This window comes from Heterodontus francisci, chromosome 15, assembly GCF_036365525.1.
Source record: "Heterodontus francisci isolate sHetFra1 chromosome 15, sHetFra1.hap1, whole genome shotgun sequence".
Classification (NCBI taxonomy): domain Eukaryota; kingdom Metazoa; phylum Chordata; class Chondrichthyes; order Heterodontiformes; family Heterodontidae; genus Heterodontus; species Heterodontus francisci.
In genome coordinates, this window is record NC_090385.1 from 78,465,055 (window position 1) to 78,487,412 (window position 22,358).

The window sequence follows — 22,358 nt, forward strand, 5'->3', positions numbered from 1 at the left end:
GAGGTGGGCGCAGGCCCTTAAGTGGCCGTTAAGTGGCCATTTAAGGTCCTTGATTGGTCTCGGGCGGGCAGACCATTCTCCCCCAACCCGCCCGACTGCCGTAAAGTTGACCGGAGGCTGGAGCGGGGTGGGTAGGCCTCCCGCTCAATTTTACGCCGCCTCCACGTCACCAACTGACCTGTTGGGGCCGCGTAAAATTCAACCCATAGAGTACAAAAGCAAGGAAGCTATGCTAAAATCATGAAAAAAAAATGGAAATGCTCCACTAAAGTATTGTGTCTACTTCTGGGCACCACATTTTAGGAAAGATGTCAAGGCGCTGGAGGGTGAGCAGAGGAGATTTATTATAATGGTACCAGAGATTTGGGACTTCAGTCATGTGGATAGACTCAAGAAGCTGGGATTGTTCTCCTCGGATTAGAGAAGTTTAAAGGGAGATTTTTGAGAGGTGTTTAAAATCATGATGAGTTTTGATGGAGTAAATAAGGATAAACTGTTTCCAGTGGCAGAAAGGTCAGTGACCTTAGGGCACAGATTTCAGGTAATTGGCAAAAGAAGCAGAGGTAACTCAAGGGGGGAAAAATTATGCAGTAAATTTTATGATCTGGAATGTACTGCCTGAAAGGCTGGGAGAAACAAATAACTTTTCGAAGAGAATTGGATAAGGACTTGAAGGGGGAAGATTTGAAGGGCTATGGGGAAAGAGTAGGGTAGAGAAACAGATTGGATAGCTGTTTTAAAAAGCCAGCACAGGCAAGATGAGTCATATGGCCTCCTTCTCTGCTGTATAATTTTACAATTCTATGAAGAACAAAAATGAAAAGTTATATTTGGAGTACACTGGCATTCTGAAATTAGACCAACATACAGCACATATATTTTAAACCACACTCTCACTATTTTAAGAGATTAGTACCACCATTAAAATACCAGACAGGAGAATTTCCACCCAACATGTTCAGTGTTTGTGTTGTATCAAGTGGATAACTTCGGGGCCTATTTGTTAATCCATACAGCAGCAAACTGCACCCATAGACAGGGTCTGATATTCAACACAGACTGTAATTCAACTGCTATATTATTACACATTTGTTTTTTGTTCTTTCACAAGCTACCACAGGGAAGATAGAACGTACATGCTTCACAACCACTGAGGTGCAAAGTAACACAGAAGATCAGCAAACACAGGGCAATTACCTCACAGCCTGCAATACTGCCCAGTACACACCAGCACAACAGGCAGGCATCCTGCAATAAAGCGATAAGCCCACTGGCTAGATATTTAAACCTGAATTTACACCAGCAAGGAGAAAAGAAACACTGGACAGATGCAGATTCCCTCCAACATTCCTTAAAGATAGACTCGCACTCCTATTACAGTTTAAAAATAAGTTTTTAACATCTCAGATTAATTTTCCTTCTTTCTCTGGTCCCACCTCAGGCTCACAGGAGTCCGGCGGCAGACAACAGCACCGGCTTTTGGCAGGGCTCCCACAGCGGAATGCGCACTGATCAGATTCACCAGAAAATTAAGCAGGAGGCGGGACAATCTCACCTACCTCATTACAATACTAACATTGGGCCTGCACCTACTACAGGCACAGGCCCAGTTACACACCATGGGGAAATCCTGGGAAACCGGAGATGGTGGTGATGGGTGGGGTTCCTTTTTCTTCTTCCCTGAACCTGGGGAATGTCAATTCCCCAGGCGCATAGCAGAGGAAAACTTCCCCTAATATTCAAAATACATTGCATTACAGATGTTAATTTCACTCCTTCATACTGTGGGATTCAAAATTATTCTGGCAGGTTTGGACACGGAGTTAAAATTGTTTGCTTTGTATCCCAAACCAAATTTGCCCATGCAAGTGAAAGGAATCCTCACTCTATTCCTTCATAAGAGGAATAAACATTGCATCAAATGATTTCAATTTGGCTCAGTAGGTAGTGCCCTCGCCTCCGATTCAGAAGGTCATAGATTCATGCCCTACTATGGATCAGGCCACAAAGTCTTAACCCAACACTTCAGTGCAGCACTGAGTTGCCGCTCTTCGATGAAACCAAGGGTGTATCCACTCGCTTACGTCAGTGCTGTCCAGTAGCTCAACCACTAGCTTCTTGTGGCTAATTCGGAATCAAGATGTGGCTCATCGCATTTCTGATTAGCAGACAAGTAATAAGTATTGTCATTGGGTATCTGAACTGCCTGCTCTCAACGTCAAGCCAGTGGCAGGCCCATCATGGCTGCTGTCTGCCTTTGCTACTCGCGCTCTGCAGGCAGCTATTGCTTACTGCAATCACTTGGCACCACTAATTGGGCGCTGAGCTTGCCTTCTGCCCAATTCGGCCATTAACATTTGAAAATCATGTTGCATTAGCGATGCTGCTCAGGCACAGGGTTAGGACCCAGAAATCATCCAGGCATTGGGTTCCCAACCCTGTTTTGAAAATTCAGCCCAGAGTATGAACATGTTTTTTTTGATTGTTATGAGTTCTTCACTTTCTTGATAACTGAAAGGCAGTAAATATTTGTTAAGTACACATGCCCATTTATCTGGATTGCGAGAGTGCGAGAGGCATCTGTGACTAAAATTAATGCATGTGGCTAAAGTGATGGTGCCATGGCTAGTCAGCTGGTCCTATTGGATACATTGGCTTAAGATGATTCCTAAGGTACTATTTCAAGAGGAACAAGGTGTCCTGGTCAACATTCATCCCTTAAGCAATATCACCAGAAACTGATGAACCAGTCATTCATCTTATTTACTGTTTGTTCTTTCTCATGCTTCAGTCTATTTGGAGATAAGAATGTTTGACAATGTAGCCAAAAACAAGAAATACATTGTGCTCATTGGAGCACTAACTGTAGCTTTACATCTAAACCTTTCCGTTGCTAACCTGGTGCTAAAGAGTTGTACTGTAATGTAAGTGGAACAGGCACCAACAGGAAGAAAGAGCATCTTGTGAAGAATATCCAGTCGGGTTGATAGTGTCAGGTCAAACACTCAGTGGGAAGGAGGTAAGGAAAGCATCGATAACATGCACAACAATTCCAACTATGAATAGGAATGAAAACCCAAATCTACCTAGATGTTGGTGATTAGTGATATCTTTGGGCAGTGGATGGGGATAAGAGATATGTGAAACTTTTTTTCATGGAGTTCACTAAAATCCTGTCAGCAAAGATTAAAAGCCCCAACACCCCTCAGCATTGTTTTTCCAATCACCTTTGTACAGACAGCTAAAGTCTCCAGGTCTATTTAAGTGGTATTTACCACTTGTAGCACCCTTCCTTCAGGTCTGGAGTGATAGAAACTCACTTTTATAAACAGCTGCCTCAATGCTCGATCGCTTGGCCTAATCCATCTGCATGACATTCACTGAGGTGCATTGAGACTTCTAACTAAGGCAGGTGCACAGACTTGAAGCGAGAAGCATGCGTCACTTGGGATTTTGATTGGATGTCACCCCATGGGCTTTGGAGAGTGAGCATATATTTTGTTGATGCAAACATCTATTTAGGTTAGAAATAGTGCAGTACTATGTCAGTGTATTGGCATCGCTGAAGGTCACCAGAGATGCTAAAATACTAAACTGTGATATTCAAATGTTCACGACACACATTTGTGCCATTGCTTCCCTATGTGGTGAATTTACAACCTCAGATGGACCATTAAGGATGGAGAGACAGAGTACAGGGAAAGCCAAGTATCTCTACAGAGAGGGAAGGAAAAAGTAATCTCCAGCTAGCACTGTGCCATCAGATACAACTGAACTCGTTAGAAATGGAATGGGATTGTGCTGCAATAAAACTCACCGTTTAATAGGAAACTGGCTATCTAGGGATAAAACTCTATCTAACTTTATCGCCATGGTAACAGTTTTCACTTTTCCAGGCTCAGTTCCTCACTCTGCAACCCTCCCCTGACAATGTTTATTGCTCATTTGCAAACAGCTTTCATAAAATTGCAGCAAGGTTAATGATGAATGTTCGAAGTAGGTTTTAATGAGCTTTCTCGTTCACTGCTTTTTCATACGTTTTATAGTACTAAAGCATGGTTTCCACACCACAATGCTCACTTTTGAAAGTTACATGAGGAGAGAAAGTGAATTTTGAAGCTTGGTCAAGATATAGTGAAGAATAATTTTTAAATTACAGAACCTTTCATGTCTGAATTAGCATATTGTCAATTCTTGATAGGAAGCCAGGGTCTGATGAAAAAGAAAATTGAGTATTTTGGTTAAAATCTAATGAAGTTGCCATGAAAGGAATTGTTAAAGGATCAGCAACAGACAGACAGGAACCATTATATACATATACCCTTACTTTTGTAGTGTAGTCACTGTCCACAACTCTGAGCACCTGGAATATTTTACTCTGAAACATTTTCTCATCCTAAGCTTTTTTGTAAGATAAAGACTTGGTCTCTCCTTTGCTAATCAATCAATCCAATAAATGAGTACTCTGGTTAAAATAGCTCTTCTGTGATATGCCTAACTGTCTAGTAGAGTGAACTGTACATTAAGCATGCGGGTCGTACCTCGTGTGCATCATCCATTCCGTTGCTAGCAAATTCAAACACCAGCTCGGACTGTTGGACTGCAGCAGCCATAATTCACAGATCAAAGACTCCAACAGCTCTCCAGAATCAGGATAAGAGAGACTTTCTACAAGCTTGTGGGAACGATGGATGCTTTGTGCTCCAGGGAGGTAGTCAGTGTGGAGAAATCAATCAATCAGTCTCGTTAGCCTTGATGACCTGGATGCGAGGAAGCATGCACCAAGGTGACCAATGTTGAATCAGAGCTGCATGTACATCACTCGGTGTGGCAGTGCTGAGACAGTGGAGAGCCTTCTTCGGTCCTGGATGCAGGATTACGATCTTGCAGAGAAGGCAAGTTCTTGAAACATTATGAATTAGATCTGAAAGAGTAAAGCAAAAAGAAAATGTTAATCTGGGAGTAACCACATCACTGCCCAAAGTAAAGACTTGGAAGCAAGGTCAACATTTTTCCCAAACATTAGGGCCAGTGGTGCTAGTACCAGTAGGCCAGGCAGCCTAGTGACTGATAAGAGACATGGCATATTCAGTAAGTCAGCTCCCAGTGGGTTTCCCAAAGCCAGACAGGGACACAAGTAACAACACTTCATATGCCATGATCCAAAATCAGAATGACTCTATGAAGAAATATTTTTGTGTGATTTGCTGCTCAGTCTGTCACCTACTTTTTTTTTGCATCTTAACAATGTGTGATTAGAGGTAAGTGCCTGACCACCAGTAGGATTACTTTCAAAACAAAGTCAAATTTAAGCTAGCCTGTTGGCATGACGGATTGGTATATCACAGCACTGCACCACAGAGAGGTTTGGATGTGGACATGCACTAATGATTCCACACCTGGGGAGATGCCAACCACACCCAACTTGTGAGGGAGGTGCACCAAGCACAGACCTAATAGCTTCTGAGGGAATGTAAGAAGGCAAAGCTTGGAGCACATCACTAATATTCCAATGCACTTCCTGAAGAACGCAGTTTCAGACTTTGGCAGACGCCTGACAATAGAATGAATGGTCTTTCTGAGCTTGGCTGGGTAATGGTGAGCAATATTGAGGTCAAGGAGGAACAATAGAGAAAAGTAAATAAAACAAAAGTACAAATTTATACAGAAAGAGATCTAATGAAGGAGTACAATTTAAGAATCTGAATCTTACAAACACTAATAAGCCCTTTATATGCCGCTAAATTTTTTTAAGCTTGAAAGAAAATTCTGTATTAAATACAAAGACTTTATTCATTCAGGGATCAAAACTTGTGAAAAATTGTTCTGAATACTTTTCCAGAATCTCAAGGAGGAGCTCATTGTGCACAGAGTGTATTATAGATGAGGCTTTTGAAATTTCATAAACTACATTAGGGGACATTTCAGTTCAAGGCAAAGCCAATAGCCCATAAACATGTAAGGTCTCTGGAATTCTAGCTAGTATAAATAGAGGAGGTTTTGCTAACACACAAAGTTCTGCTCGACTGAGACCTGTGAGACAGAGTGCTTAACTTGGGAATTCAGTGCAGTGAGGGAGGAGGTGCTATTCTGGTCTTTTACAGAACAAGGAGTGATCCGAGAGAGAGAGCCAGAGACAGTGAGACCTGAAAGCTGATGCCCAGAGCCATTAATTAGGTGAGCAGTAGGTGGTTGGTTGGTGAGTGTCATGCAGGCCCCCACCTGCCAAGAATGAGGCACATTAATTTTACCATATGGACATTAAATTTCAAATTGTTGCTGGGAAGAGAAGGCCTGTTACGAGGAATTGTCAGGCCCCTGGCCAGAGAGACATTTTTGCATATTAGCAGACAGTGTTGGAACAAAGGAGCTATCCCCTGCTCCCATACAATACATAGAACAGGCCTGGTCAAACCAGTCACATGACCAGTCAGTCACATGACCACCCTACTGGCCAACTTGGGGAGTTTTAAGTTGTAGAGACAGTGTTTGAACTGGCCGAAAGCGGTTTGCTCCTGGACTGAAAAAGACCTCCTCTCCTCCTGTCTGCTCACAGAATTGAAACCCACTAAAGACACATGAACCCCAAGAGAGAAAAGTCTCCTACAGCGAACAAGGTTTAAGAAGAATACTGGGCCCCAACGAAAAGCAAGATCAACTTACAAAAGGACTCTACTGTGAGCTCGAAGACCCATAAAAAAAACTCTTCAGATATTGCCTCAAACCTTTCCACTTTATTTTTCTTCTGCTCTTTTCTATCTCTATTTGCATGTGAGTATTGTGTATGCCTGTTAGCATGGGTGCACTGTTTATCCGTAGGCATCAACCGAATTGGAGTTTAAGTTTAATTAAATTTCATCATTCTTCTTTAAACCTAAGAAAGCCTATTTGTGCTAATTTCTTTACCTTATAATTGGAAAGCGGCGAATAAGAATTCACCAAAGAGGAGCTCAAAACATCGTGTGTTTAAAAATAAAACCCTGTTACAGTAAGACCAGGTGAAAGCTGAAAGGGAACACTAGACCTCTTTCTCACCTGGCCGTAACAGTGAGTTTTAAGGGTTTTTTTTCCCTTTCTAACAGGGGCAGTAGTGTAAACTGGTACTGGGGAGAGATAAAGTATTGTATTAAATTTGTAGCTTAACTAGTTAAACTACAAATTATCACTGATATTTCTAAACTTGAAACCCAATTAGTTAAATAAAACACAACAGAGACAGCAGAATAGGTGATGTATTGTAGCTGTCCCATGTGGGAGCTGGTGGACGCTTGTGTGATCCATTGCAACCGCATCTGCAGCAAGTGTCTGCAGCCAAGAGTGAGGCAGGTATGGGGATCCAGAAGGTAGCAATGGAGGAGTGTCAACCCTTGCACTTATCCTATAGGTACAAGGTTCTTGCAGCTTGTATGGATGAAAGCAAGGATTGCAGGGAGGATGAGCAAACTGACCACAGCACCATGGTGCTGGGAGCCATTCAAATGGGCGGAGCATAATGGAATTTATAGTAGTAGTAGGGAACAATTTAGTTGGGGGGATAAATAGTGTTCCCTGCAACCAAGAGCTTGAGTCCCAAAGGCTGCATTGGCTGCCCAGTATCAGGGTTTAAGGACATCTCTTTGGTGCTGTAGAGGAACTTGGCATAGGAGAGGAAGGATCCAGTTGTCGTGGTGCACATGGATGCCAACGACACAGGTAGGAAAGAGGTTCTGCTGTGGGAGTATACGCAGCTAGGGGCTAAATTAAAAAGCACAAAGGTAATTGTTACGACCAGGTGAGAAAGGTGTCTAGGGGTCCCTCTCAGCCGTCACCTGGTCTTACTGTAACAGGGTTTAATTTTAAACACACCGTGTTTTGAGCTCCTCCTTGGTGAATCCTTGTCCACCGCTTTCCAATTATAAGGCTTTCTTAGGTTTAAAGAAGAAAGGTGAAATTTATTAAACTTAAACTCTAATTCGGTTAACACCTACGGATACACGATGCGCCCACGCTAACATGCATACAAGATACGCACATGCAGATAGGGACAGAAAAGAGAAGGAAAAAAACAGTGGAAAAGTTTGATGCAATCTCTGAGGAGGGTTTTTTGTTACTGTACTTTGAGCTTGCTGTAGAGTCCTTGATTGAAGATATGGTCTTGCTTTTCGTTGGGGCCCTGTATTCGTCTTAAATCTTGTTCACTGTAGGAGACTTTTCTCTCTCTTGGGGGTCACGTGTCTTCTGTGGGTTTTGGAGCGAGTGACAAAGAGATGGGAGCAGACAGGAGAGGCTCTTTTCAATCCAGGAGCCAAGAGCTTTCTGCCAGTTCAAACACTGTGTCTACAATTTAAAACTCCCCAAGTTGGCCAGCAGGGTAGTCACGTGACTGGTGTAATCACTTCTGGCTTTGTATTTTGGGTGGATCAGGGGATAGCTCCATTGTTCCAGGCAGTGTCTGTTAATATGCAAAAATGTCCTTCCAGCCAGGGGCCTGCAACCCCTTGTAATAGACCTTCACTTCTTTCCAGCAACAATTTGAAAATTTGGCCAGAATTTTACAGTGGGTGGACGGGAGCTGGACTCCGCCGAACCTGCTTCCGCCCAGCCTGGGGATCCGTCCCATATTTTACTGATCCCCAGGCTTTAATTGGCCCGAGGCGGGACTTCCACCCACTTGAGGGAGGAGGTCCCGCCTCAGTGAGCTGCCAGCCAATCAGCGGGCCGGCAGCTCTTAGTCTCAGCAGCACCACTGGGAGTGGTGGCCACTGCTGGGACTGCAGCCTAGTCGACAGAGGAGGATACCAAGGGGCTGGGACTAAAGATAAGTTTGGGTTGCCTCACCAAGGGAATCAGTCGTGCCCTGGTGAGGCTAGGGTGGTCGTTCGGGGGGGGGGGGGGGGGGCGGGGAAGGAGGCGTCTTGGATCCCGGGGTTGGGTTGGGAGGTGGGGGTGGCCCTTAATCGGGCACCCTTTGCCCGTCTGGCAGCCACCACCCCCCCGGCCCGGGGTGCAGAAAGGCCGCCAGCTATAGCTAGGTGGCCTTTCACATCCCCGACACACCCACTTGCCACGGGTAAAATACCCGTGGAGGTGGGCAAGGGCCCTTAAGTGGCCGCTTAAGGGTCTTGATTGACCTCGGGCAGGCGGGCCACTTCTCACCCCCCGCCCCCCTGCCAGGCCGCTGTAAACTTGGTCGCAGGCTGAATCGGGACGGTTAGGCTTCCCGGAGCCTGCCGCTCAATTTTACGCCGCCCCGACGCCACCATCCAACCCGCTGGGACGGTGTAAAATTTCAGCCTTAATGTCCATGTGGTGAAATTAATGTGTCTCATTCTTGGCAGGTGGGGGCCTGCATGACAGCAATAATCTCTGGATTACTACCTGAACTACAAGCAAATTGGCAGAGGCTATATAAGATCAGAGAGTTGAACGTGTGGCCCAAAGATTATTGCGGGAGAAATGGATTTCAATTCATCACTGGCACCAGTACCATTGGGATGGCCTTCAACTGAACTGCGCTGGGACTGATGTCTTGGCAAGTCATATAACTAGGGCTGTATAGAGGTCATGAAACTAAATAGCAGGAGAGAGCATTCAGGTGTGGGGAAATTTAGAAAGTTAATGAGAAAGGACAAGGCAATAGTGCAATATGGGTAATGATAACCAGAGAGTGACAGGAAGGGCGGGGCGTACAAACATAAGAGTGCACCAGCAAATGAGGTCAGAGTAGGGAAAAACGGTAAAAAGACAGAATTAAAGGCTCCTTATCTGAATGCATGCAGCATACGTAACAAGATGGATAAATTGATAGCACAAATAGAAATAAACAAGAATGATATGATAGCCATCACATAGTCGTGGTTGCAAAGCGACCAAGGCTGGGAACAAAATATTCAAAAGGTATTTGACATTTCGGAAGAAAGTAAATGGAGGTGGGGTAGCTCTGTTAATAAAGGATGAGATCAGTACAGTAATGAGAAATTACCTTGGCTCAGAAGATCAAAATGTAGACTCAGTTTGGGCGGAGATAAGAAATAGCAAAGGGAAGAAATCACTGGTGGGAGTAGTTTACAGGCTCCCTAATAGTAGCCACAAAGTAGGACAGAATATAAATCCAGAAATAATGGGGATTGTAGGAAAGATACTGCAATAATCATGGGAAATTTTAATCATGTAGATTGGACTAATCAAATTGGCAAAGGTAGCTAAAGTAAGTCAATCTCAAATAATTACAAGAGAATCCAACCATCTCTCCTCGACATTCAATGGCGTTACCATCGCTGAATTCCCCACTATCAACATCCTGGGGGTTACCATTAAGCAGAACTGAGCTGGACCAACCATATAAGTACTATGGCTACAAGAGCAGGTCAGAAGCTGAGAATTCTGCAGCAAGTAACTCACCTCCTGACTCCCCAAAGCCTGTCCACCATTTATAAGACACAAGTCAGGAGTGTGATGGAATACTCTCCACGTGCCTGGATGGGTGCAGCTCCAAGAACACTCAAGAAGCTTGACAACATCCAGGACAAAAGCGACCTGCTTGATTGGCACCCCAGCCACCATCTTCAACATTCACTCCCTCCTCCACCGACGCAGAGTGGCAGCAGTGTGTACCATCTACAAGGTGCATTTCAGCAACTCACCAAGGCTCCTTCGACAGCACCTTCCAAACTCATGACCTCTACCACTTAGAAGGACAAGGATAACAGATGCATGGGAACACCACCACCTGCTAGTTTCCCTTCCAAGCCACACACCATCCTGACCTGGAACTATATCGCCATTCCTTCACTGTCACTGGGTCAAAATCCTGGAACTCCCTTCCTAAATGCACTGTAGGTGTATCTACACCACATGGACTGCAGTGGTTCAAGGCAGCGGCTCACTACCACCTTCTCAAGGGCAATGAGAGATGGGCAATAAATGCTGGCATAGCCAGCGATGCCCACATCCTGTGAAAGAATTTTAAAAAAAGACACACTCTTCTGTTGAATACTCAAGCAACTGTTTTCTCATAAGCAATACAATTTCCAGACCTACTTTGAAACAGTGCTCTACGGTAGCTTTAAAAAAGGTTACAGAAGTGGCTAAATCCACTCATAAAAACAGGTCATCGATCATCTAGCTAACGGGGTCACAACTGAACTCCTCAGCTCCCCGAGTAATCTTAGCAGTCCTGATATACAGTTGAAAGGTAAAGTTATTGCATGAAAATGTTTTTCTAACCCCTCAACCCAACAAAAAATTTGACAAGAAATCAATTCCTAATGGATTTCTGAGGAATTTGTTCTACCTTATTCTCTCCAGTGATGCTCATGCTTAATAATGAGGGCCCTCAGGTTACCAAAAGATACAAGAAAAGTTTTTTTAAAAACCCTCTTTGATGATCCACAGTGCATGAAAAATACCCTTTCAATATTTTCAACATGTATAATATGCTGGCACATCAGAGAAAACGAACAATACTTGCAATCCGAACAGATATGCAATCATGATGAATTGCAAAGTAATTTTAAATATTTATGTACTGTGAATATGGAAAGTCCTACAAAATCTGAACATGCACCCAATCTGCAAATATCTGTTGGTGCAAATATCACCAGAAAATATAAAGAAAAATGTAACAGATTAACAGTGCAAGTATTTTGACATTACAGATGACTACAGGTATAATCCAATCATTCCTCAGATATGCAGGTGCAACAAAGAGGGAAGTACTCAAATGCAATGGCTGGTCCATGGAGTCATTTCCAAACAAACCATTTTTCCCTCATATAAGTTCCACATTTGATGCACAAATTTAGTTTTAATCAGCTGTCAAGTTGGGTGCTGCAAAGTATTGTCACAAGATTTATACTTGTACATTCCTGATTTTAAATGGTTTACACATTTGGCGTGCAAAAGATACCAACAGCAGCAATACAAAATGATTTTGGCTTCGTACTTTGTGATCAAAGAGTTAAGTCCCTGAGGACAATCATACCCTCACATGTTATTGCCAAATCCTAGAACTGTTCAGCACCGGTGTGAAGAGTGATTATAAAACTGTCCGCTTATATCTTTTATCATCTGAAGATGGATCATCATCATCATTACAGAAAACTCAAAGGAAATGACTTGTATAAATGACGCCAGTAATGGTCTGCTGTGTTTTCCTGCTGCTGAAATATAGCAAGGTCTCAGTGGTGCTACTGCTGTACCGATGGGTTTCTCCTTGTTGTAATGATGATGCAAGTAATTTTGTAAAGTTCTAATTAACTCCACCATTATCCAAACCGATTTTTCTGCCAATTGCACATTCTCCTGCATTAATCTACACAATGTGGTCGTTAAAAGGTTTTCTCTTCTCTCTGTTCATAGTGAAACTGGACATGCAAAGTTCAGTACCAACAGTAAAGAGGGAAAAAAATCTTCCCTGCAACTTTAGAACAGGCACATGGTTCCTCTAAATAGTTATGGTCAGCTTCTGACCGACACATGGATTCTGTTTCTAACGAGTTAGGAGAGAATTAGAACTCTCCATCTTGTGAAAAATTGCCATGTTGGAAATTTTTATTTGCAGTGACTTCGGCTAACATGAAGTTCATCAGTATCCCCCCCCAAAAAAAGCAGACAATATCACAGTTCAAAGAAGTTATTCGAGGATTTCCAGTTATTCAAACTAATTGTGGTTCAGTGGGCAGCATACTCACTGAGTCAGAAGGTTGTGGGTCCAAGTCCCATTCCAGAGGCTTGAAAACATAATCCAGGCTGCTACTTCAGGTGGGCTTAAGAGATCCCATGGCACTATTTTGAAGGAGAGCACTGAATTCTCGCCACCATCCTAGCCAGTATTTATTTCTCAACCAACATCACTAAAACAGATTATCTGATCAATTTCACAGTGCTGTATGTGGGATCTTGCTGTGCGCCAATTGGCTGCTTTGTTTCCTACATTTACAACAATGACTACACTTCAAAAGTACTCTGTGGCTGGAAAGTACTTCGGAAAGGCGCTGGTTAAATGCAAGTATTTAGTCCTTCTACCTATCCGGAGACGTACAAAATACTCAGAAGGATATGGTAAATCTCTTAACTACAGTTCAGTGAGTTTACACAATGAGATGGTTAGCTATTACACACCAGAAAGTTCTCAGATTTGAGTAAGATTAAAATAGGCTTCAGCACTTCTGGATTCAATGGAAAGTGCTGGGCTAAGTGCAGAATTGGGCTCAGCTATAATAACGCCCCCCCCCCACCCCCACACCCTCCCACTGCCCCCATCCCAGAATTGGATAGTCTACCAGCAGTCAAGGTCAGGTCCCATGCATAAAGACTTGCTAAATGGCTGAGGCCTCTGAAGGGGCAACCAGTACCTGTGAAACCGTAAACCAGCAAGGAGTCAGTACATTCACCAGGCAACAAGGAAGAAAGACAAATCGGCCCGAGAAAAGAAGAAAACAAAATCAACAAGTTTGGAATTGACAAAAGGGTTGCAGAATCGGCCCTGAGAATTAAAAACATTGAACTATTCTGCAGTTACTGCTGCATTGTGAAACAGAATGTTGCACAAATCAGTCATCTGATGTTAATTATGACTCATTGTGGGAAATGCAGTTCGTCACTGACCTTCACATTTCTACACTATTCCTGTGGTCGGATCTGCAACTTCAGCTCAGCAAAACAACAGCCAAGTTTAGCTTTTCTTCTAAATATTCGGCCACAGCTTTCACATTTTGAGAATATATATATAACATTTATTTAAATTTTTATAGGCTCTTATGATTCCCTCCCTCCATTTCCACATTAAGTCTATACAAGCTAGCTAATTATTTCATAGAAACGTCAGGTTAGATTCCTGGTCTGCACTAGGTTGGCTGAACTCAGAAGTAGGGGTTAAAGACCTGCTCAGGTCTGCAAATGAGACCCAACCCAAGCTCGACAGAACCCCATCCGACCCCGAGCCCAACCCGGCCCGAGACCTTCCATTTTTTCCCGCGCCTGACCCCTTTCATTTTTTCCCGTGCCCGACCTGACCCGACCATCAGTTAACTTACTTTGCGTTTTTCACTTTGTTCCTTACCTGCACAAGCTTAAAATAACTGCAGCAAAACCACCTTTAAAGTCCAAAAAGTAAATTAACATTAAAGTCACTTACCTGAGGTGGTGATAGAGCGTGTCCAATGCGGCCCGACCTGACCCAAACCAGACACATGTCGACGGGTCCCGTTGGGTTCAGGTCGGGTAGCAGGCCTTTAGTAGGGGTATTGTAATTGGCCTCAATATTTCTGGGTTGGTGGGGGGGGGGGGGGGGGGGTCAGGGAGAGTCAGCCAGGATTCCAGTTATTATTGTCCACTGCCCTCTACTGCAAAGTGCACACATCAACAGTAGATGTGGTCTGTGATGCCTCTCACAGTGCAATAGGCTGACATCAACATGTGAAGAATGGGTGAGATAGCAGAAGACTTCGAACATGTTCCAGCAAGAGTCAATGTCCTCAGGAGAAGGGTGGAGAAAATCGGGACGGCAGTGGAGGGTGGAGGGAAATAATTAAATGGAGACTGGTTTGCTGATTACAAGATACAATGGAAGAACAGAGACATGTTACTGAATGGTTGTTCCACGTGGCTTGTACACACAAGAGGAAAATACCAACAAAGAGCCATTCCCTCTACATTGTGACTTCATTAATCACACCATCATTTCCATGATGAATCTGAAACACCACCTTCGCTCAACTTTACAGTGAATTATTTTACTTTTCAAAGGACACTTTTTCCATTTAAAGGAATTCAGTTGCACTACCAAACTCTTACTGCAAGTCATCACCCCCACCCCAGTATATCCAATGAACGAGTGAGCCATACAGACATGGAAGATCCCAGGATACCGTGTCCAGTCTGTGCTAAGTTAGCTCATCTCAGCTGGGCCAACAGTAGAGCTGCAACAACTGGGCTTGGTGTCCCAGAGTTAGGGAGGGGCCAATTTGACAGTGCTCTAGTCAGATTGTTCCGAGAGTACTGTGTCCAGTTCTGGTCACCAAGGAACAAGGGAGACATACAAGGGCTGGAGGCATTGCGGAGAAGAGCCAAGAGGGTAATCCCAATATCAACTCAGAAAGTAGCATTTGGAGGTTACCTCGATTCACTATGTGTATCAATGATTTGGATGCAGGCCTATAGGCAACAGTGTATATTTAAGAGTGGAATAGACAGATTCTTGGTCTCTCAGGGAATCAAGGGATATAGAGAGCAGGCAGGAAAGTGGAGTTGAAGCCTAAGACCAGCCATGATCATACTGAATGGCAGAGCAGACACAATGGGCCGTATGGTCTACTCCTGCTCCTATTTCTCATATGCTGTCAAAATTTGCCAATGATAATCCAAAGTACTATAGGAAGGATTCAGTATGAGGGACTATACATATACGATCAAATTTAAGCGATTTAGAACACAGAACAAGAGAATTTCTTTATGAAGAGTAGTGGGGCTGTGGAATTCACTTCCAGGGTGACTAAGTGGGCCAGAATTTTATTTCTACATTGAATTCCAGATTACAGAGGTCAAGGACAAAAATGGGGTTGACGGGATATGGGAACAGGATAAACATATGTGACTGGAACTATTTACTCATGCAAAGGGTAAATGGCAACAAGGATTAGTTGGGTCAATTGTTTTGTTTCCATGTTGTAACTTCTATGTATTTCTACGCCTAGGTGATCTTACAGAAGTATACAAGATTGCTAAGAGTATTAAAAAAATTAATTTGGAGGATTACTTTGAATTTAACTATGGGATTAGTAGAACAAGGGAACACAGCTGCATCCTTTCACAGTCCTTCCTTCTTGTTCTTCTTCCCCCCTCCCCCTTGCTCAAAGACTGTTACATTTCCAACTTTTGCCAGTTCTGATGAAGGGTCACAGACCTGAAACATTAACTCTATGTTTCTCTCTACACAGATGCTGCCAGACCTGCTGAGTATTTCCAGCACTTTCTGTTCTAATTTCAGACTTCCAGCATCCACAGTATTTTGCTCATCTTCAAATTAGAGGATACTTAAAAACATGAATTCTTCACACACGCAGTGATTACTACGGAAACAAGCCTCAAGCTGGAGTAATGGAGGCAGAAAGTCCTGGATTTTTAAAAATACACATGAATGCTACAGTCAGGTGACATTAGATCGCTCTGGAATGGATTAATCAAGGTGAGCAGAATGGCCTTCCTCATTTACAACTATCTGGTGATCTTATGATCACCTAGAGATGCTGCACCAATTGCTTAAAATGACCTCTGTTGGAGGAGTACATGCATTGACATTGAATCAGGATAAGATTGGGTTCAGCTGTGATGGTCCCTATAGCCAAATAGCTTTCCAGTTCTCACTGTAAAGACTAGTATGGGAAGAGTGGTCACTTGTGGGAGAACTGGAGCCGTTAAGTGTAACTGTATCTTAGAAAGGAATCAATATCTTCAGGATTTGGCAGGAAGAGGCCAAATAAACAGGATTTTTTTTGTAAATATATTTCTCTACTGTATAAACATTACTCTAAGCTAGGAAAGAAATTTGTGCCATTAACTCCTTAATGCCTTCAAAGCTCATTTGCATTATCATCTCCGTGAGGGCCATCGAATATAGTGCACAAATCTTGTGTGTCAGTAAAAGCACTTTTGCACACAATGCATTATTGCTTAGGGAACTAGAAAAGTGTGACATCCTTGAATAATCAAGAATAAACCAACTGAATTCCCCCGCCCAGGTTCATAGCCCGACAGATATTTTCAGCATTACTTCCCTTGAAGTGCATTCAAATGTATTAACGCTGTCAACTAGTTCAGAACCACCACCTCAAAATAGCAGAAAGAATGATGCGGAAAACAGCTCATTATATATAACACACTAGCAGTAAGTTGGGCCATAATTGGTGTTGGGTCCGCCCCAGTAACTCAGACTATTATCAAGACCGTTCTTGTTCATCTTGGCAAAACAGTCATTGGGTAAATAAAATCAGGACTAGGCACAATTTGATTAGACTACACAAACAGAAAATGCTGGAAATACTCAGCAGGTCAGGCAGCATTTGTGGAGAAAAAAGCAGAGTTAACATTTTAGGTTAATGACCTCTGATGAGATTACATTAGATCTATTTTGGAATGCATTTACTCTTCTGTAAAATATTTCAATAGGAATTGTAAATAAAAACGTGATTGTAATACTACTTTGATCTTGAATGGATTAATGGCAAATTTGTTTCCCAATTACTGTCCACAGTCTGTTTTCAAAGCCCATCATAGTGAAGATGAAATGCTGCTGATCATTGTAAAACCAGGATGTTCGAGGTTAGAGCAGGGATGGGGCCCCAAGGACATTGCTAGGATCTCTCTCTGCATTGCTTTCAACACCAAGCTCAATAGAATACCTCCATTTCCAGCACACATATGGTGTTTCCGCTCATACACAAACACGCTGCCAATTTTGGGCAGTTAAGGCACACTGCCAAGTCATGTCCATTACAGAGCGGCGGAGTAAAAGCAAAATACTGCGGATGCTGGAAATCTGAAACAAAAACAAGAAATGCTGGATTCACTCAGCAGGTCTGGCAGCATCTGTGGAAAGAGAAGCAGAGTTAACGTTTCGGGTCAGTGACCCTTCTTCCGGACCCTTCTTCCGAAGAAGGGTCACTGACCCGAAACGTTAACTCTGCTTCTCTTTCCACAGATGCTGCCAGACCTGCTGAGTGAATCCAGCATTTCTTGTTTTTGTTACAGAGCGGCGGAGTGTCAGCTTATGAAAAAAATGTGAACGTGACCCCACTGAGGACAATGGTAGTATTTCTATAGCATCAAAACTCCGCATTGTAATGAACATTGTCAGTTATGTTTACTCGGAAAAATACACATTCCAGTGTGGCATTTTCTCCCATAATCTAGGTTCCATTGAGATCTTCAAAAGTAAATTTTTGCAGCTGTTTTGTGGTTATTTTTCTTCCCCCATGCATCTGAGAGAGATGCAAATTATGCCTAAAGCTCAAGGTTGGGAAATCTCTGGTGTCTGCTCTCGCTCCAGTCTCTGAGCGTAAAGAGAGTTTCCACTGAGCTTCTGCCTAACTAATGCTGGAGGAGTAGGAGCAGATCCCAGGGATTTTCTGGCCCCAAGATTCTACCTTTGCTGGACTTGCATGTTCTCAAGAGGGGAAGGGACAGATTGTCAAGATCGATTAATCTGAAGCAACACCTTCACCTAGTGCTGCCAACTGCCTCTTTTCCGCACAAAATACAATAAAACACATCTACAGTTGGAATCGATTGAAGGCCTCACAGTTCCCCATTTATGGCATGACATCTGCCTTCAGACTATCCTTAGGATTCTGCCTCTGTGAAATTTTGTTCCATATTAATAATGCTGCTGTTGTTGGTTACGCTGCCGGAATATTTGGTGGTATTTGCATAGAAAGCAGAAAGGTTTCCCATTTAAAATAAAATCTCAAATGCCATGGTGGGAACAAGGCACACCAGGGCACTGACAATGCTGTAGCTTTATATTTGAAGTCAATGGAATGTTAAATCGAGTGGGACACAAATCGAGCATCCAAGCAGAACCTGCCCCATTCTTGTTTTGGGGGGGGGGGGGGGGTTAGGCAAAACTGAGGCTCTGATCTTTGCCAATTTAACGCTGTGAAAGTCTCATTGAAGGGCAGAAGGAGGAAGGTTCAAATGGAAGATGAGAATGACACACCAGTGTAGTAGGGGAACTCACTGGAGACTGCAGTCTGACTTCACATGAGAAAGCTGGAAACATTTTCTATTTCCTAAGCAATGACGTTCCTTGCCTTGTAATGATCTTTTTGGGGAGGGGGTGAGGTGTGGGGAGGAATGAACTGTTGATGGGTTGTCACCATCCCATAATAGAAGGGATAAATATGGCAGCAAATACAACCTGGCTGTTCCAACAAAAATACCAATAGACTTTTTAGTAATGGAATAATTTTCAGATAACTGGCAGGTGACACAGCTTTTATCAGCCATGGTTCAGTTTGTAGCACTAGTGCCTCTCGAGTCAGAAGGTTGAGGGTTCAAATCCCACTCCAGAGACTTGAGCACATAATCAAGGCTAACAATGCAGCCTGTTTTTAAGGCTTCATTGGCTGTAAAACTTTTACTGATTCCCTGAGGTTATGAAAAGCACTATAAAAATGGAAACATTTTTTTTCCTGGAGGACTGTAGGGGGTAGTGATCAGGAGTTGGGATCTTGGCTGAATTTTCTCTCTTGAGGGGAAGGGTACCTAACCCAACTGTTGCCCCAGCTACCCTGGATGTTACAAGCTGGAAATCAAACCTATGATCGTTTGGTTTGCACAGCTTCCTGATAAAATGAACAACACCTTTACCCACAAGGACATTAGAAAAGCTACCCACCAGTGCCATACTCTTTGCCACCCAAGGCTAGAACAGCAGTCTGCAAATATTTACACTATTATGGAAATATCTAAAAGCTTTGGGGAGAAAGTATTATATTTGTTGACCCTTTTCTAATAAATTTTAAAAAGTGACAGTTTCTATAAAGCTAGTTATTTTTTGGTTACTTTGGTCTCAAAACACTGAAGTCAACATCCTCTTGCTGGTTGAAGATTTTTTTTAAAACAGCTCAAGGAAGGAATTCATCCAGCAGCATTAAAAATATCCGCCATTTCGACTGGCTCCTCCTATTTTAACTTTTTGCGGTAACAATGATTTACAAGCACCCGAAGCACATTCAAAAGGAAACACAAAAACGTTGTTTTGTTGTCCTTGCCTCTATAATTGAAGGGAAAACTTCGGGAAATGCTTTTGCCTAGAATTCTTGCTTAAGCCTCAGTCCTAAAGAGCATGGATGGATGGTAGCCAATACCGCCATCACCACTGAGACAGTCTAAGTAGTTGTTGTGGTAACAATTTTCTGTTCTGAGTTCTCGGGATTTAAAAGCTAGGGAGTTGTAGGGAGGACTGAAGCTTAGCTTTACACAGAGAAAAGCTGAATGTAAAATGCATTATATCTAATAGTAAAAATACTGAAAACCCTGGGTGGCCATGTTTGTTATGGGCAGGGAAGCCATATTTGCTTCAGGTAAAGAAACAATTGATGTTGGCTAAGACACTGGAAATGACTGATCAACTTCAAGCACATTTATTACTATAGCATTTCATAAAACATTTCCTGTTCATATGCATGGTTCACTGAGGACAATCTGACAAGGAATATGTTAAAATACTCCATAAAATTCCCAATCTAATTGCATAATTATGATGTCTTCCCTTCCTGATCAGGGACACCAAAGTGTTAGAACATACGACCCAATGAGCATTTTAAGAGTTACTTTTGTCTCAACTATGTTATGGTCAAGTGAGGAGGGGTCGAAGGGCTTCCCTCTTTTCCCTCCCCTTGTTAGAATTAAACCTGTTGTAGTCTTTCTTAAAGTGGATGTACTGGCCAATTCAGTTGGTGTTTGATTACTTACTTGCTATGATCATAACAAGAACCAATCGGACAGGTTTTCTCGAGTTAACAACGAAATAGGTTAACTTTATTAACCCGAAGAAGGGTCACTGACCCGAAACGTTAACTCTGCTTCTCTTTTCACAGATGCTGCCAGACCTGCTGAGTGGTTCCAGCATTTCTTGTTTTTATTTCAGATTTCCAGCATCCGCAGTATTTTGCTTTTAATTAATTCAGCATTCTGTTCATTGAGATTGCTTTATTATTGGTGGGGAGCAAATTCCAAGATTCCGTTACTACCCCACTCCTAGCCCACCCAACTGAACTAATAGACTGGACCAATAACTATGTTTTTATAATGATTCCTGGCACACACCAGTTTACTAAGTTTCAAACACACCCTCACCTCCAATTGTTTTCAGTTAGAGAAGCAGATTTCCAGCATCTGCTGTATTTTGCTTTTATTTTAGGTTTCCGAGTCTTTCTTCTGACTTAACTGGTGAAAATATTCCTTTAACTCTGTACCACCCTCAGTTCTTAAATGGTTAAAATAAATGCAAGATTCAAACGTATATAAATTCACTCATTACTACCTGGTGCAAAACACATAACAGGGCGAGTCCTAAAAACGTTCCTGACTGCTTGTAGGTTTGGTATCTCTTGCACTATGCTGGAGCACCTTATTGCACTCACTCCTTAAGATCAGAGAGCTCTTATTGGTCCCAGTACCCATTCTCAGTTAATGATCTGCTAATCCAGAATGTTTTTTTAAGCACACTGAGGCTCACTTAGTTTCCCAGTTTTAATCTCATTTTCAGCAATTCCTGAAGTAAGCTTGTTTCTAGTAATTTAAAAATTAAGTGCAAAAAATGTCAAAGTCTTTATCCCCCTGTCCACCTCCCCAGACATCTCTTTATCTGCTAATGGTTTTGACCCGAGGTCTGCAATTATGAATCTCCTGAAGAGATTTCAAGTCAAATTTCAAGACTACAGAGATATTTGATAATTGCAAATTTAGTCCTAGAGCAATGTTCAGTTATAAACATCTAGCCTTGCTAGGAGAAACTTCAAACTCCTTTTCAGTTTCTTTAGTTTGTGAGCTCTAACAGTGCCTCCTGTGCAAAATCCAGATGCAGTTCAATTTGCATCTGTTTTTGGATGAGGTCAACTACTTTGGGAGTGGAGAAGGGGGAAAGGGAAGATTGGTCAGAAAAAAAGGTAAAATAAATGAAAAGCACCAAAACAACAACTTGCATTTGTATAATGCTTTAACATGGAAAAACATCCCAAGGCTTCACAGGAATGTTATCAAGCAAACTTTGACACTGAGCCACATAAGGAGATAGGAGTTAAGACAGGTGAGCAAGAACTTGGTTGAAGACGTAAGTTTTAAGGAGTGTCTTAAAGGAGGAGAAAGGGGTAGAGAGGTGGAGATGTTTAGAGAGGGAATTCCAGAGTTTAGGGCCTAGACAGCTGAAAGCACAGCTGCCAATGGTAAAAAAGATTAAAATAGGGGATGTGCAAGAGACCAGAATTGGAGGAGCACAGGGTTGTAATGCTGGAAGAGGTTACAGAGATAGGGAGATGATGATAATGTAATGGATGCAGAATCTGTTCAAGTGTGAATTGGACAGGATGACAGGCGATGGGCAGCTGAATTTTCACAACTGCTGCAATTCTGCTGCCAAGATGTGCCCAGTGCAGCAGTGCTAAATTAAGGGTGCACATAAATAAGTATGCCAGAATTAGATGCAGGTCTGATCAGCAGTGAGATGACTGAGAACAAAGTTGGCGATTCCATTTCAAGAACACAGAGCTAACCAGGTTTCACTACAGACAATGAGGTAATACAATATTGCTCTCCATCTACATGTACTTCCTTCCATCCCATGACAGTACTTAGCATCATACATGATCAATGGCTGC

General features: G+C 42.7%; 1 protein-coding gene across 13 annotated transcripts in view; it reads right to left on the minus strand.

Moving 5' to 3' along the window:
* Positions 1 to 22,358, minus strand: part of elf1 (E74-like ETS transcription factor 1) — a 280,446-nt gene that overhangs the window by 44,867 nt on the left and 213,221 nt on the right. For 12 of the 13 annotated variants that reach the window (XM_068047711.1, XM_068047709.1, XM_068047704.1 and 9 more), the window contains one exon: positions 4,542 to 4,924. In XM_068047711.1, coding sequence (XP_067903812.1) covers positions 4,542 to 4,613 — 72 coding nt within the window. In that variant the 5' untranslated portion in view covers positions 4,614 to 4,924. Of the gene's footprint in view, positions 1 to 4,541; positions 4,925 to 12,671; positions 12,819 to 22,358 lie in introns of those variants that run through there. The other variant, XM_068047713.1, reaches the window with a different exon arrangement.